This window comes from Anopheles arabiensis, chromosome 2, assembly GCF_016920715.1.
Source record: "Anopheles arabiensis isolate DONGOLA chromosome 2, AaraD3, whole genome shotgun sequence".
NCBI classification, from domain to species: Eukaryota; Metazoa; Arthropoda; class Insecta; order Diptera; family Culicidae; genus Anopheles; species Anopheles arabiensis.
Window position 1 is genome coordinate 28,560,175 of NC_053517.1, and position 14,501 is coordinate 28,574,675.

A 14,501-nucleotide genomic window follows, 5' to 3' on the forward strand; every position below is an offset into this window, starting at 1 on the left:
ATCAACAGAACTACAATGGAAGGATGGCAGGATGCATTTGTGATACAGACAGGAGCATAATATGTTAAATAAAAAAAATAGTGATGAACACTATAATTTCACAACGTTGTACAAGGTTTAATAGAAATGTAGGAAGTATTCAAGGAGACATTTCGATTCTCTTTAAAGTAGTCATCAGTTTCGATGCGGTCCAGGTCGTGCTACCGCTAATGGGTAAATTGATGGTGAGTTTATTATTTTACCCATATTAGGAACGATGTTTCTGGTATGAATCGATTTTCTACGGGCATGATCGTGGACAAAAAAGCCTGATTATGCTTCATTACAGCTAAATAGCAACATACACATTGCTACAACCTTATCGCAAATGGAGATAGTAGGTATGACTCCTTCAGAGTGCTGCTCGTATCTGAACCCCATTTGCGATTTCTTATCACTGTACTGTTTTTCATGTTGTCATGATATAGCATGATCGATTAGCAAAAGCAGCAACCATCTTAGACGACCTCACTGTCCCGAGATGCTGCAGACTTCTACAGACGCACATGCAAAGAGGTATGGCGGTAAATTGAATAAAGAATATAAATATTCATCGTTGGTTTCTTCCAGTCTGAAACGAAAAAGCCGGATCACTTTCAGCAAAGACGAAACTCCCGGATGTAAAAGGGATCACATTCACAAGCGCGCGCGAAAAAAAGCGCGGTTTTTTTTCTTTCCAAAGGTATTGCAGACCGCAACGAGGTATCGGTTTTAAATTGGGTGTCAGTTTATTTACTCCATGCGGTTCTGTAGCCTCGCCTGCCAATTCCCCCTCCGTCTCTCCTGCCCGGCCCTGCGACGATAATTATTTCGTTGCCCGATGCTCGCAGGCGCCATACTAGAGGGCAAACGGAGGAGCTTTACCCTATTTCCTCCTATTTCTCTCCCTCTTTCACGGCGGATCGCGTTCACTATGTATGCGGCGGCGCGCTTGTGGTTTGTAAATTGTAGATTTTATTAATATTAAAAAAAATAATAAAGAATTACACTATAGCCACGGAGAAGAACTAAAAACTCCTCTTGTTTGCTTTTCTGTGTGCTCGTTTAGCGTATGTGTTTGTGTGTTTGTTTTTACGGATTCCGTTGATTTGTAGATGCTGCTGCTACTGCCGGCTCTTCTGTGTTACCATATATATAAATTGAGTCGAGTCCTCTTCTCTTGCTGCGCGATCCTACCTCATTAAAGTGTTTTTTTTTTCCTTAATAGCTATTACATTATCCATTCGCCATCTAGTTTTTCTTCAACTTTCGCGACACATGCAGAAGTATTAACATCTTTACCAATACTACCACCACCACCACCACTACCACACACCAACAACGTCCGGGGGTTAGACTCTTACAGCAACTATTTGGCGCGTGGCGGGCTCATACACACACGCGCAATAGAAATGATTTTAAGTGGCATGAAACACTCAACCCTCAAAGCTGCTTCTCCCAAGCACTGGGGCGCCTGTGGCGAGAGACACTTGAGTTGAATAGAAGTATCAGTAGTCGATTGGTTTTATTTCCTGCTCTCATTATTCGATACTAGCAAAACACAAGGTGACTACAGAGCGAAACAGAACAAGCTGCTACCCTAACACAGGTGCGCGCGCGCGCCCCACGTCAGTGAATTAAAACAGAAAGTGTAAAAAGATTTGTCATTCTATAGTTAAACGATATCATCTTGCCAGGTTGTTCCCTTGCGAGAAGAGAGACACACACACACAGACACATACATAAACAAGGTGGTACATAGACGGATTGTAGCAATAAATGTATAGAGTTGTAGGTTAATGCTTAGAATGGAACCGTAATTAGAACCTCCAGCGTCTCATTGCGAAGAGGAGAAAGCGAGCCGTCGATTGGAGGAGCCAATCCACACACACACACGCACGCACGATTGATGAATGGATGAAAGTGAAGAATATGTGAAGAATCTCATCTTAAACCGGACTTCCTGCTTCGAGCGCACCTCGACGATCGTCGTCTTCGTCCCACCGTCGGTCTCATCAGTTAAAGTACTTCTTCGGAAACTGGCCACCGCCCATGCCGCCCAAGTTGCCACCACCGAGGCTGCCGCCGCCGATGCCGCCACCGCCGCTGCCGAACTGACGCTGGCCGGCAAACAGCTCAATGTACCGCGAGCCCATCTTTTCCTTGTCCTTGCGCATCGCCTTGATCGCTTCCTCCTTCGTCTCGAAGTACGCGTCGCCCTCGCCGGACGGGCGCTTGCGGCTGTTCATCTGCACCACGCACTTGACCGGCCGGAGCGGCATGAAGAAGTCGTACATGTCCTGCTCGTCGCAGCTGAACGGCATGCCCCGCATGTGCACGCAGTACAGATTGGGCTCGTCGCTCGCAAAGTCATTGTTGGCGTAATTGTTCATGGAGCCGTAGCCGCCGCCGCCGCTGCTGCCACCGCCGCCGCTGCCACCGCCCGAGCCGTACCCGTAGCTGCTGTTGTTGTACGAACCCATGCTGGAGTTGTTGCCGCCGCCCATGCCGGACGAGTAGCTGCTGTAGCTGTTGGACATTGGGCCGGACGTGCGGTAGGCCGCATTGCCGACGCCACCACCACGGTCCATGCCCATCATGGACTGCATGTCACCGCCGCCCGAGTTTCCGCCCGTGCCGGAACCGTAGCCGCCCCCGCTGTTGTAGCTGCTCACGCCGACTCCAACGCCGCCGCCACCGCTGTTCATGCCCGCGCCGGACGGGCTTCCGCTACGTCCCGAGCCGTAGTTGGTGCCGCCACCTCGCTCTACTTGAACGCGAGAAAGCAGGAAAGCGAAGGGAAAAGGGGGGACAGTTAAACAACATACGCTCACCGCTTGTCCCGCCGACAGGTACGACCGTCGCAAAGGAGATTCGTTCGCCGGGCGTGGAATACGCCCCAATGCAAGATAGGAATTACTTACTTAGCTGATCCTGCAGCAGGCGAAGGATGTCGATGTTGCCGAGATTGTTGGACATTCCCGACCCCGTATTGCCATTGTTTCCCGGCGAGTACATCTGTCCCATGTTGTTGGAGCCACTGTTGTACCCGTTGCCACCGTTGCCGTAGCCGCCATTGGAACGGTCATTCCAGCCGCCGCTCATGTTACCGCCCGAGCCCATCGTATTATCGGAGTAGTCTGCAACGAACCATGCAGGGAGATGATGATTTCAGCATCCAACAAAGCTGCGTGCCCTTTTGTCGTGCAGTTGCCACCTTACCTTGCCCATACACCGGATCGGACATCTGCGAGTAGTTGCCACCGCCCGAGTTGCGATCGTTCCGTGCATACGGAGCCATGCGTCGCATGCGCTTTTCCGCGCGCCTCATCTCGCCGGTGTTGCTGCGGAACAGCTCGATGTATCTGTGTCGTCGTGCCATAACGGTGGAAGGCGATTTTTGAACGGATAAAAACCACGACACATTGTGTTGCGGAGTCCGGGAAAAAGGGAAAGGGGTTGATGGGATGGTAAGAGTAAAAGAAACAAAACGGTCCAGAATTAGAGCTACAGGAATGGTAACCCGGAGGCTGTGTTTTACTGTTGTTTGCTTTAGTTAATGTACTTTTGGGGTTTTTTGTTTGCTTTTGGGGCTCATTTAGTTCCATACTTCAGATGCTGTCGTCAAGGTGAATTCAATTTGTGGTGGTGGAGTGATGCGCAACAAAATACGCGACAGTTATACGCGAAAGAGCTGTATTTGTGCGATAAGTTCGATTCGGTGTGTTATTATCATTTACAACAATATCATTTTAGTACAGCAACGGGATTCATTCGACGGTTGTGCGGGTGCTGCGTCAGCTAACGGCTAAGAGCTAAGAGAAAACAGGAGTATGCTAAGCATCAACTTCGCACTTTAAATACCGTTTAATAGCAGCAAGGAGGTTTTATGCTGCGAACATATAACATCTGTTTTTTTTTAATCTTACGAAAGACACACACACACAAGAAGCTAGTAGTGCAGCTCACTGCTGATATCGAAGAGAAATTGCTTTTGAGAGAAAGCAGCAGAACAAAAACATTTAATTACGATACAGTTTGCAACGGTTATCCCGACGAATCCCTTCGTCAAATATCATCCAACAATTCCACCGTCAATTGAAACCCACTGTCGACAAGAGGCAGCGTCGTGTGCACCGCTGGAGGCAAAAGGCAGCCGATAGGACTGCAAATGCGCAGCGGGCAACACGGGCAAAGCAATCCAAAACAGTTTTGGTGTGCATCAGCATGACCCCATGAGAGTAAAGGAAACCCTAAATAGTGCCCAATAGTGTTCTTAAGCGCGCAAACGTAGTCTAATTATTACTTATCGGGTTTAAAATTATCAAAGATAGCAGCAAATTGTATTGAGAGCATTCTTTAAAGTATATCATCTGACAGAGCTAATATCATTAAATGAGTTTCATCATTTTCATCGCTTTTCTACACACTGCAATGGCAATGACAATCGTAGACTAACAACGCTACGTGTGAAACATCCCTGCTTTTGTCGTATTTTGTATGATGGAATTCAAATAAATGTTTAAAAACTAAAAAGCTAACAAGGCAAAGTTTATCTGAAGTTACTTCTTTTGCGAGGGATGTTGAAAGACAAGTCAAACATGTTTGAAACATAATATTCATTTCACATAGCATTCTCGAGAGTTTCTAGACCATTGCTTCATTTTAATTGCCAAATTGCGATTTCCTAACGGCCTGAAAGTCACGCTGCTTCAATTTTTAATTTATAAAAAAAAAGAGTGTAACAAGAACGAACCACCCACCTGTTCCCAATCTTCTCTTTGTGCTTGCCCATGGCCGTTTCAGCATCGGCCTCGGTTGCAAACTCTACAATCGCCTCCCCAGATGCCCGTCCCAGGTTGTCCAGTAGCAAAAGTATCCCATTATATCCATTCTTAATCGTCAAGCCTGCGGGAGTGTGGTTAGTTTTTTTTTCGTTGATTTGGTTTGTTTGTTTTTTTTTCGGTTCGATTGTTCGTAACATTACGGGGTTTGGATTTGAAGGTGGGGTGGGGAAATGTTTTTTTTTAAGTTTCAGGGTGTTGAAGGGTTTGAGGGGAAAAGGGAAAGCGGGTTTTGATGTTCGAATGAATAGAAAGCACGGTGCAAGGACTTAAGGAAAGGTGGGAAGGGGGAAAAATAGGAATCGATTTTACCAACGGTCTTCCGACCTCTACCCTTCGAACGGTGCAGTACCACTTCGCAGACTGACCCACACCCATAAAACCCATCCGCCTCTCCCATGCCCGGCAGTGTTTTGGACAGGCCTGTGCCGTGGTGTACCGTGGAGACAGGCCGACAGCAGGCTGCAGATGAGTGTACACACACACGCTTGTATGGGACTACGGAGAGAACGGAAGCTCTCCCCACCCGTCCAGTGCGAGCTGCAGTTGGGTGTCAACGCAATGCGTGGTGTGCAAACGGGGTAATGTTGGTGGGGGGAGTGGGCGGGTCAGGGGACACATGGGAACCGTCTCGTGCTCGTATACTTACCCTGGAAGAATGCCTTCACATCGTCCTTGGTGCTGGTCCAGGGCAGACCGCGCATCTTCACCACCGGACCACCGCTCTCGCCCTCGTCCATCTCCTGCAGCGCCATCTCGAACTGCTCCTCGGTGGCGTTGAAGAATTCGATGTACCGGTGGCCGATCGTTTGCTTGTTGCGCGAGAACGCTTTGTTGCGGTCCGCCTGGGTCGGCACGCGAATGTACGCCTCGCCGGTTTGCCGCTTGGTCTGCGGGTGAAAGCAGATGTGCACGTGCAGTATGTTGACGCCGTGCAGAAAGCTGCGGATCTCATCCTCGGTGATGCTCCACGGGAGGCCGCGCAGCCGTACGTAGTGCGGTTGGTTGCCGTCGTCTTCCGGCACCGGGCCACCGCCGCCCTGATTCTGGTCGAATGTCGTCATGCTGCTGCTGCCGCCGGCCAGATCACCGTCGCCGTCGCCGCCGCCACTGTAGCTGCTGCTATCCTGTTGCTGTAGATTAGCGATATCCGTCATTGTATTGTGCTGCGAGTGAGGATTGTAAACAGAAAAGATTCAATCGCAAAAAGACGACCCAAACGACGCTTGTCGTACGAATATGGTAGGCACACAGAGAGAGAGTAGGGCCGGCTGTAGCCAAAGCCCAGAAAAACAAATCACCACTAGCGCCACCTGCGGCATCGAAACACACTACGGGTGCGAGAAGGAAACAACACAAGCCGCTATCGCGCGCTCTTTTTCGCCCTTGTTGCTGCGGGTCAGCGAATCGCGTGGACGCCATATTGGCGCTGGAAAAAAATGGGAAATGTATCCGTGACACGGTGCGGCTCCAAGAAGCAATGCAACGCACACACCAGGCCCCGTATTTGGAAGCACCGCAAACAGCAATCACCGTACGTTCGATTCCCACTTTCTGGCAGGCGGAATGCCGCCGATCTTTGGGGCAATTGCTCGACAAAACAGCCATCGATACAACCCGCGTTCTTTTTTGCAAGCATCAGCGTAGCCACACCAAAAGGCTGCGACTGGGCGATGGAAAACATACCGTACTGTGCAAGCGTCACACTGAATTCGAACTCTTTCACGCACAACGCGGCGACTGCAGGTTCGGGAAGGGCTTTTTCACGAGTTCACACCGAAACTTTCACAAAATTTCGCACCAAAACGAGCGGAGGCGTAGGTATGTGTGTCGCGCCGTCTTCGAAGGTGTGTGAAGAACTGAACTCAATCCGCATGGCCTGTAAACACTCTTTGATTTGACAGCTTTCGGTCAAGGTTGTTAACCCGAAAGCAAATCTCTACACACCTTGACCTTGTGAAAACCCGTAAAAACTTACAAATTAGAACAGTTTACTACACTTTTTCATTTTATTTAACCGTATAGCGATCCTCATTCTAATGCGACCAGTTAATCTTTGAATATGTCTTGCAATTTCACGGTTTTGCCACTCTCTTCAGGCACGGGCGTTTGTTTTGTTTGCTCTTGAGGGGCACCGTCGGCTGGCCGCCGGTCCAGTCGCTGCTGGCGCATTTTATCTTCGTGCAGATCGATAGCCGTGGCAAACACTTGCTCCTCGTCTAATGCCCCTTGGGTGGACAAGCTTTGGTACAGCTCAATGAATTGTTGAGTCGGTGTTCGATTGTTGTGGTCCAGCAAGTTCACTGCAAACGTTGCCTTGCCGGATTTGTGAAATTTCCTACGTACGTCAACAAAGAAACTGGGTTGTAGTAGAAAAGGCAGCAAAATGCACACATCTGCCAGGCAAACTTACGCTCTCACTGTATCCTCCTGGTAAAATATTTGTCGAACCGGTACCCTCGGAGCAGGCCGGTCGTAGCGAGGCTCCTCGTGGGGTGGAAAGGCGGTCACAACATCGTACCAAAGAGGCCGCTCATCGAATTTCATAGCACCAGACTTGAGAAGCCCCTGAGTTCTGGAAGAAGTCAAATAGTTCGTTATGTAGGTCATACACGCATGGCGTCTGAATCTTACCTTGTAATAATGGTTCCTATTTTTTCGAGCCTGCTGTTTGCCATATTGAAATCTTTTTGTACGTAAATGCCGAGAAGCTGGTGCAGCTGGTTGGTGAATTGATGATGTTATGAAACCAAAACATGCCACAATGTTTGGAAGATTTGACAGCACCACACATCAACTGTGGTAAAAACAGGGCTGCCAAGCAGGGCAGTTGTATGTTAACCGTGTTGTCTACAACCGTCTACTCGTATAAGTTTTGCATTTTTATTTCGCAATAACTTTGGAATAAGAAGTTATAGCCACTTCAAAACTTTAAGGCCTCAGGAAAGAAGCCTGCCAGCGGCTTTACAACCACCTATTCGAATGGGCCGTACACTTTTTCTGTGTTCAGTCGGACAGATTACACAGTTCTAAAATGCATCCTGGGCAGCTGTGGGCCGCTCCACACTCTATGTGGCAGTTTCAATTGTTGTCTTTATTTACGGCGGGTTTGTTTACATTTCGTCCCGGGATCGTTGCTCTTCAGGACAGTGATGTCTAAGTTTCTACATTGATTTGTGGTGGTTTATTAAATATTGATTTATCTGTAGTTGCTATATTACAGAGGGTATTGTTGAAACCAGTTAAAATGCAACAACTTTGTATATAGTTAATGTGATGTTTATTCAATGGACCGAAAAGTAAGGAAGGTATCCGTTCCTTGTTGGGGTAACGTTCGACCGTACTCGTGAGAAGATAGGAGGCCGCAGCATGACGGTGCAAATCGACGAAAACCACAAGTCCCGTCGAAAGCACAAAGTTAGCCGGATCAATCGTTGTGCGAGGAATATGCCGGGAAACGAATACCATCTTCCTGAAGCACATTCAGAAGCGATTGCGAGTCTTCCTAAATCATCTGGTGGTTCGGAAAGTTGAACCGGGGACAACATTTATGACCGGTCTGTGGGGCGCTTATAATGAGCTGGAGGCTCTCAGTGTTCCCCAAAAATATGTCTACCGCTCCAAATGATACAAATATGTTGATACATCGAACTGAGAATGTTTGGAGATGTTTGAAGACATTTGCTAAAACAAGGTAATAATATAAAAAGCAACATAGACAAATACTTTGCTGACCATATATTCAGGCAATGCAATGAAGATGTTTTTTGTCGCCTTGGTAGAACACAGTAGGCATCAATTAAAAATACATTTTAATTATTATATTATATTTAGGCTGTTTGTCCTTATCTACAATCATTTCTATCTTAACACCATTACCCGTTCGTAGAAAACGATCTTCTAAACCCCTCACGGTTAGGAGAAAAATTCGAATATATTTCTAGATTCTTTACCCCAGGTATGAGCTTCTCGGTGACATGAATCTTCTTGTTGAAACAACCCCTCGAATTAGCACGCCCAGCATTCGAACGTTCTCGAGAGCAAGTTTTGGACAGTCGACCTTTACCACCAGCATAATCGATCATATGTAGCACAGGATGGTGCGAGACGACTAGTATGCTTGTACCCGCGTGGTTGTGTTGTTTGTGCCACTGTTTTCGGCCAACATTATTGCCCGTCATCGTGTGCTCCTCCAATCAACGGCGTGTGAGAGCAGGTCCATTATCTCCAACAGGTCGGTCCAAGACGATCAGTCGCATCGATCGCGCTCGACGTGAAGGATGTTCGTGTACACGCTCGCTCTGTTTGCGGTGGTGCTCTACCTTGGCCTTCGCTATGTCTACTCGTACTGGGCCCGGCAAGGGTTCCCGCATCTGCGCCCAGAAATACCGTACGGCAATCTGCGTGCGCTTGCCGAAAAACGTGAATCGTTCGGTGTGGCCGTAAACGAGCTGTACGCGCGCAGCACGGAACGGTTGCTTGGTGTGTATCTGTTCTTCCGACCAGCAATCCTCGTGCGCGATGCCCATCTGGCCAAGCGTATCCTGGTGGCCGATTTCCAGCACTTTCACGACCGTGGTGTGTTCTGTGACGAACATCGCGACCCATTGTCGGCCAATCTGTTCGCACTGCCCGGAGCACGCTGGAAGCGGCTGCGAGCGAAGCTCACGCCGACCTTCACGTCCGGCCAGCTGCGCCAGATGATGCCCACGTTTCTGGACGTGAGCGAGAAGTTGCTGGCCGAGCTGGAACCGTTGGCGGCGGAGGGCCGCGTGGTCGATATGCGGGACATTTCGTCGCGCTACGTGCTGGACGTGATCGCGACCGTGTTCTTCGGCTTCGAGACGCACTGTTTGCGCGATCCGAACGATCCGTTCGTGGAGCCGCTGCGCGATCTGAACAATCCGAACAGCTTCGTGAACAACATTCGGTCGGCGGGTGTGTTTGTGTGCCCGGGACTGCTGAAGCTGACCGGGCTGAGCTCGTTGCCGCCGGGGATGCGCCAGTTTGCGACGGAGGTTGTGACGCACCAGATCGAACACCGCGAACGGCATCCGCAGCAACGGCGAAAGGACTTCATTCAGCTGCTGATCGATTTGAGGCGTGAAGCGAACGGACGGGATGCGCTTACGATCGCCCAGTGTGCAGCGAATGTGTTTTTGTTCTATGTGGCCGGTGCTGATACGTCCACCGGTGTGATTTCGTTCACGCTGCACGAACTGACGCACAACGAGGAAGCGATGGCTAAGGCACGGCAGGAGATCGATCACGTGCTGGAGCGGCACGGTGGTGTCATCAGCTACGAGAGCCTGCAGGAGCTGGCGTACCTGGATTTGTGCGTGAAGGAAACGCTGCGCAAATATCCGGGGCTACCAATTTTAAACCGTGTCTGCACCGAGGACTACCCGGTCCCGGGTGCCGCTGACGTGGTGATACGGGCAGGAACGCAGGTGATCATTCCACTGCTGGGGATTAGCATGGATGAGAAGTATTTCCCCGAGCCCGAGGTGTACCTGCCGGAGCGGTTTGACGAGCAGGCACCGAACTACGACCCGGACGCGTACTACCCGTTTGGATTGGGACCGCGCAACTGCATCGGTAGGTGAAAGGCAATGCTATGGGCAATGAAAGAAATATTTTTAAAATTTACACTTGTTTTTTTTTTGCAGGACTGCGACAAGGTATAATGCTGTCGAAAATTGGGCTGGTGCTGATGCTGTCTCGTTTCGACTTTAAGGCCACCGTACCGAGAAAGGTGCGGTTCGAGCCGGCTAATGTGACGCTAACCCCGGACGGGGGACTGCCAATGAAGATTACTGTTCGTGGTGATCGCGCTAAAGTACAATAATTTAGGTGAATAAGTAAAGGACATTATTCTATGCCTAAAAGAGCGTTTAGAAGAATAAGCGATTAATACAATGCAATTTAAAATACAGTCTGTTTCCGAATTACGCGGTTCTCGACTTACGCGGATTCGGAGATACGCGGTTTTCTAAATTTGACAGATCAAATGTCAAATCAGTACAATTTGCTTCAAGTTCGATATGAATTGCATTTTTGCTAACAAATTGAAACCGCTTAAAAGCCAGAAATATTAGAATTTTTCGCACAAATCATATCAAATAAATAATAAATGATAAATGATAAAGTGTATAAAAGAACTAAAAAAATCAAAAACTCTGATTAATGAATAGTATTTTATTCAAAAAATGTGAAATTCGACTTACGCGGATATTCGAGTTACGCGGATTCGCCGGGAACGCAGAAACCGCGTAACTCGGGAACAGACTGTACAACAAAATAAAATAAATTTGCTGAACTGCAACCGTCATCGCTCAAATCACGTGCAGCGTAGCGCCATCTGTTGGAGCGTAGTGGTAAATAAATTGTTGATGCACAATAGTGTGTAACAACCTTGGTTTGAGAAAAATAATAATGTAGTTGTCATTTTTCGTAACCGCAACGCTCCCACTGTGGGTTGACAGCTTCGCAAGAGTGTTTGTTTTTGTGGTAGCGTTTAGGAAGAAGTTCATATCAATGCATAGTTTCGTGGCTGTGTAATTAATTTGTCTACTTCCCGCCTTGCCACTGTATTGCGATCAGAGAAAACATACATCCACCGTAAATATGTCTTCGTGGGAGGAAATACAAGCGGTCAAAGTGAAGCGCAACAGCTTGCGCGAAAAGTTGGAGAAGCGCAAAAAAGAGAGACAAGACTTGCTGGGAAACAGTAGTCCCGGTGGTCCAGGAGCGGTTGCCGGCTTAATCAAAATCGAATCAGCCACCAACTTGAGCGAAGATAAGGGTAAACTTCTTCTGACTTCAATCAAATCGGATCAAACAGGAAGTGCGGGTAAAGCGGATCTTTGTTGCCATACAGTGTTGCATGTCCCCCACCCAACTCACACACATGCACATGATACGCAGGGATGCTAGGAGCACTTCCTTTTTTAGAGATTTTCGCATGATCACGATAAATGGTTGTTCTTGTACAATTACTGACAAATAGCTAAATGTTGCCGTCTCTTTTTTTTGTTTACAGATATTGATGCAGAAGTGGAAAAATGTTTGGTGCAGGTGCTTGCGGACAAAAGCTTAATACTGCCCTCCAACTCGGCCCAGATAGCGGAGCTGGTAGAAAAACACGTACAAAAAGCAGTGCTGCGTGACTCGATTGCCTATTACCTGCACAAGCTGGCCGGACAGAAATTGATCAATGTTAAAGAAGTCAGCATCGGTGGAACTGTGGGCTACGAAGTGATTTCAGCGGAGCACATCAACTTGCAAGCGCTACACGATGACATGGCTATGAACCATGGTCCCGCCGGGCCCGGCAATCGAGACGGACACAAAAGAAAAGCAGATTGTTCCAAAGATATGCCCGACGGAGGTAGCAAAGTGGCCCGCGGTACCCTGGCGGGAGCAAAGGATGAGGGAAGGAAGGGAAACTCGGTAGATGCTTCGCTTTCCTGTAAAGCGTCCGATATTTTGTCGCTTCTCTCACTCCCATCGACGAGGGAAAAGCAGAGCAAAAAGGTTGGGGAAGAAATTTTGGAACTACTTTCGAAACCAACAGCCAAAGAACGATCACTGGTAGAAAAGTTCAAATCTCAGGGCGGCGCTCAGGTGATGGAATTCTGCCCGCATGGCACACGCATCGAATGTATGCGCTCTTCGGAAGCGTCTCCCGAGAGCAAAGAGCCAAGCGACAGTAAAAAGGCCCACGAAACGGACGATGAATTCGAAAAGGATAAGGAAACCGCCGTACCAGCGGAAGATGTATCGAACAAAACGGACGCAGTGGGGCCTAATGAGATCAAGCTTGAGCCAGAATCGTCGGAAGCAGCGTCTGCCGAACCGCGGCTGGAAGCGGAAGACACTAAAACGAAATATCAATGCAATAAGCTACATTTCAAGAAAATTATCCAAAACCACACGGATGAAACGTTGGGCGACTGTAGCTTCCTGAACACTTGCTTCCATATGGATACGTGCAAGTACGTGCACTACGAGGTAGACACGTATGTGGACCAGACACCGAATACTGTACCAGCCAAGTTTGAGACGACGGACGAACACGTTGCCGGACCAAAGCGCCCCATTGCTGATGCGAGCGCTACTCTGTATCCTCCGCAATGGATTCAGTGCGATTTGCGCTTCCTGGATATGACGGTGCTGGGGAAGTTTGCGGTGGTAATGGCCGATCCACCGTGGGACATTCACATGGAGCTGCCCTACGGTACTATGTCCGATGATGAAATGCGTCAGCTCGGCGTTCCGGCCCTGCAGGACGATGGCCTAATTTTCCTGTGGGTTACTGGGCGAGCGATGGAGCTGGGTCGTGAATGTTTGAAACTGTGGGGCTACGAACGGGTGGACGAACTGATCTGGGTAAAAACGAATCAATTGCAACGCATCATACGAACGGGACGCACCGGCCATTGGCTAAACCATGGGAAGGAACATTGCCTGGTCGGCATGAAGGGCAATCCTCCGAATTTGAATCGTGGACTAGACTGCGATGTGATTGTTGCTGAGGTACGGGCCACCAGCCACAAGCCGGACGAAATTTATGGCATCATCGAGCGGCTAAGTCCAGGGACACGAAAGATTGAGCTGTTCGGTCGACCGCATAATGTGCAACCGAACTGGTAAGAGTCAGATTCAACCATTCAAATGGTGATGCAAATGGAACTGATGTGTGCGTTTTTTACTTTCAGGATTACGCTTGGCAACCAGCTGGACGGCATTCGTTTGGTAGATCCTGAGTTGATTAATTCATTTCAAAAGCGTTACCCGGATGGTAACTGTATGACACCTGGTAAAATTCCTTAACCGGTACGTTTGATTTAATTTTAGATCACTAACAAAACTCCGGTTAAGCCAGTCCCGTGGTGTACCGTTTGTCAACTCGCAAGACTTAACAACATGCCCGTCATGGGCTTAAGCCCCATGTGCGTGCCGCTCATACGAAGCACTGACTATGGACAATCAACAAGTCACGGATAGCTAAGCCCATTTGTAGTAAAGGCCGGCCCTAGAGACCGACAGCGGTTGTTGTGCTAAAGAGGAAGGATAAGGCCTTGTACTTGATATACAATAGCGGTGTATAGCGTCATGGGGACTTGACGATGACTGTTCGTGTGTTTCGCGTTCGCGAGTCGCACGAGATGACGACTGTACCACGGGACCGTCCATTAATGCATTAGATAAGGGCATTATTGTAAGCTAAACAGAGCGTTTAGGTGTTAAAGAGATTAATAAAGCACAAAAAAATAAAATAATATAAAGTTAGTTTACTGAACTACAACCGACTCCGTTCAAATCACGTACATTGTGGCGCCATCTAATGGGCAATAGCGGTACTAAGAAAAATTGAATTTTTCATTTCGGTTGGATGTTTGATTCGGAACGTTTCCGTCAAGTGTTCACGTTTACGATCATTCTTTATTTGATTCTTAAAATTATCTTTCGAAAAACAATCTTTCTAACGGAAAAACACAGTTGTAACACGAAATGGCACTACCGTACAGCAGATTACCAGACTTTTCCCACTTTCCCAAGCTAACGAGCCTTTCCCTCAACATCATTCCGTTTCGGTTTTGCATCTCGACCCGTCGCTTCTGCACATAGAAAACA

General features: G+C 48.3%; 4 protein-coding genes across 7 annotated transcripts; 2 read left to right on the plus strand and 2 right to left on the minus strand.

Moving 5' to 3' along the window:
- Positions 1–1,513: 1,513 nt before the first annotated feature.
- On the minus strand, positions 1,514–6,720 carry LOC120896599 (heterogeneous nuclear ribonucleoprotein F). 3 transcript variants are annotated; one of them, XM_040300836.1, is made up of 6 exons: positions 6,549–6,720; positions 5,512–5,995; positions 4,782–4,926; positions 3,241–3,383; positions 2,943–3,158; positions 1,514–2,788 (listed from the first exon to the last, which is right to left on the minus strand). In XM_040300836.1, the coding sequence occupies exons 2-6, from the start codon at positions 5,924–5,926 to the stop codon at positions 2,034–2,036; spliced, it is 1,674 nt and encodes a 557-aa protein (XP_040156770.1). In that variant the 5' UTR covers positions 5,927–5,995; positions 6,549–6,720; the 3' UTR covers positions 1,514–2,033. The 3 variants fall into 3 exon arrangements, with proteins under 3 accessions (XP_040156770.1, XP_040156769.1, XP_040156767.1); XM_040300835.1 differs by having other exon boundaries at positions 1,514–2,785; positions 5,512–6,028; XM_040300833.1 differs by having other exon boundaries at positions 5,512–6,028.
- A 123-nt stretch (positions 6,721–6,843) lies between these two features.
- Positions 6,844–7,633, minus strand: LOC120896601 (probable 28S ribosomal protein S23, mitochondrial). The gene is made up of 3 exons (XM_040300844.1): positions 7,497–7,633; positions 7,276–7,437; positions 6,844–7,200 (listed from the first exon to the last, which is right to left on the minus strand). Exons 1-3 carry the CDS (start codon positions 7,538–7,540, stop codon positions 6,912–6,914), a joined length of 495 nt encoding a protein of 164 aa, XP_040156778.1. The 5' UTR covers positions 7,541–7,633; the 3' UTR covers positions 6,844–6,911.
- Positions 7,634–8,791: 1,158 nt separating this feature from the next.
- On the plus strand, positions 8,792–10,862 carry LOC120894096 (probable cytochrome P450 6d5). Its single transcript, XM_040296473.1, has 2 exons — positions 8,792–10,460; positions 10,532–10,862. Exons 1-2 carry the CDS (start codon positions 9,143–9,145, stop codon positions 10,708–10,710), a joined length of 1,497 nt encoding a protein of 498 aa, XP_040152407.1. The 5' UTR covers positions 8,792–9,142; the 3' UTR covers positions 10,711–10,862.
- Positions 10,863–11,345: 483 nt separating this feature from the next.
- LOC120896465 (N6-adenosine-methyltransferase MT-A70-like protein) lies at positions 11,346–14,137 on the plus strand. Of its 2 annotated transcripts, none has more exons than XM_040300599.1 (3): positions 11,346–11,715; positions 11,905–13,513; positions 13,583–14,137. In XM_040300599.1, exons 1-3 carry the CDS (start codon positions 11,490–11,492, stop codon positions 13,695–13,697), a joined length of 1,950 nt encoding a protein of 649 aa, XP_040156533.1. In that variant the 5' UTR covers positions 11,346–11,489; the 3' UTR covers positions 13,698–14,137. The 2 variants fall into 2 exon arrangements, with proteins under 2 accessions (XP_040156533.1, XP_040156534.1); XM_040300600.1 differs by having other exon boundaries at positions 11,346–11,667.
- The last annotated feature ends 364 nt before the right edge of the window (positions 14,138–14,501 follow it).

Coding starts and splice junctions, on each gene's coding strand:
- LOC120896599 (XM_040300833.1), bottom strand. CDS start 6,019: ATGACGGATATCGCTAATCTACAGCAACAGGATAGCAGCAGCTACAGT. Junction 3,159..3,240: donor CGATCCGGTGTATGGGCAAG/GTAAGGTGGCAA, acceptor GGTTCGTTGCAG/ACTACTCCGATAATACGATG. Junction 2,789..2,942: donor CCTGCTGCAGGATCAGCTAA/GTAAGTAATTCC, acceptor CTCGCGTTCAAG/TAGAGCGAGGTGGCGGCACC.
- LOC120896601 (XM_040300844.1), bottom strand. CDS start 7,540: ATGGCAAACAGCAGGCTCGAAAAAATAGGAACCATTATTACAAG. Junction 7,438..7,496: donor ATAGGAACCATTATTACAAG/GTAAGATTCAGA, acceptor GACTTCTTCCAG/AACTCAGGGGCTTCTCAAGT. Junction 7,201..7,275: donor CAGGAGGATACAGTGAGAGC/GTAAGTTTGCCT, acceptor TGACGTACGTAG/GAAATTTCACAAATCCGGCA.
- LOC120894096 (XM_040296473.1), top strand. CDS start 9,143: ATGTTCGTGTACACGCTCGCTCTGTTTGCGGTGGTGCTCTACCTTGGC. Junction 10,461..10,531: donor GGGACCGCGCAACTGCATCG/GTAGGTGAAAGG, acceptor TTTTTTTTGCAG/GACTGCGACAAGGTATAATG.
- LOC120896465 (XM_040300599.1), top strand. CDS start 11,490: ATGTCTTCGTGGGAGGAAATACAAGCGGTCAAAGTGAAGCGCAACAGC. Junction 11,716..11,904: donor GGATCAAACAGGAAGTGCGG/GTAAAGCGGATC, acceptor TTTTGTTTACAG/ATATTGATGCAGAAGTGGAA. Junction 13,514..13,582: donor CATAATGTGCAACCGAACTG/GTAAGAGTCAGA, acceptor TTTTACTTTCAG/GATTACGCTTGGCAACCAGC.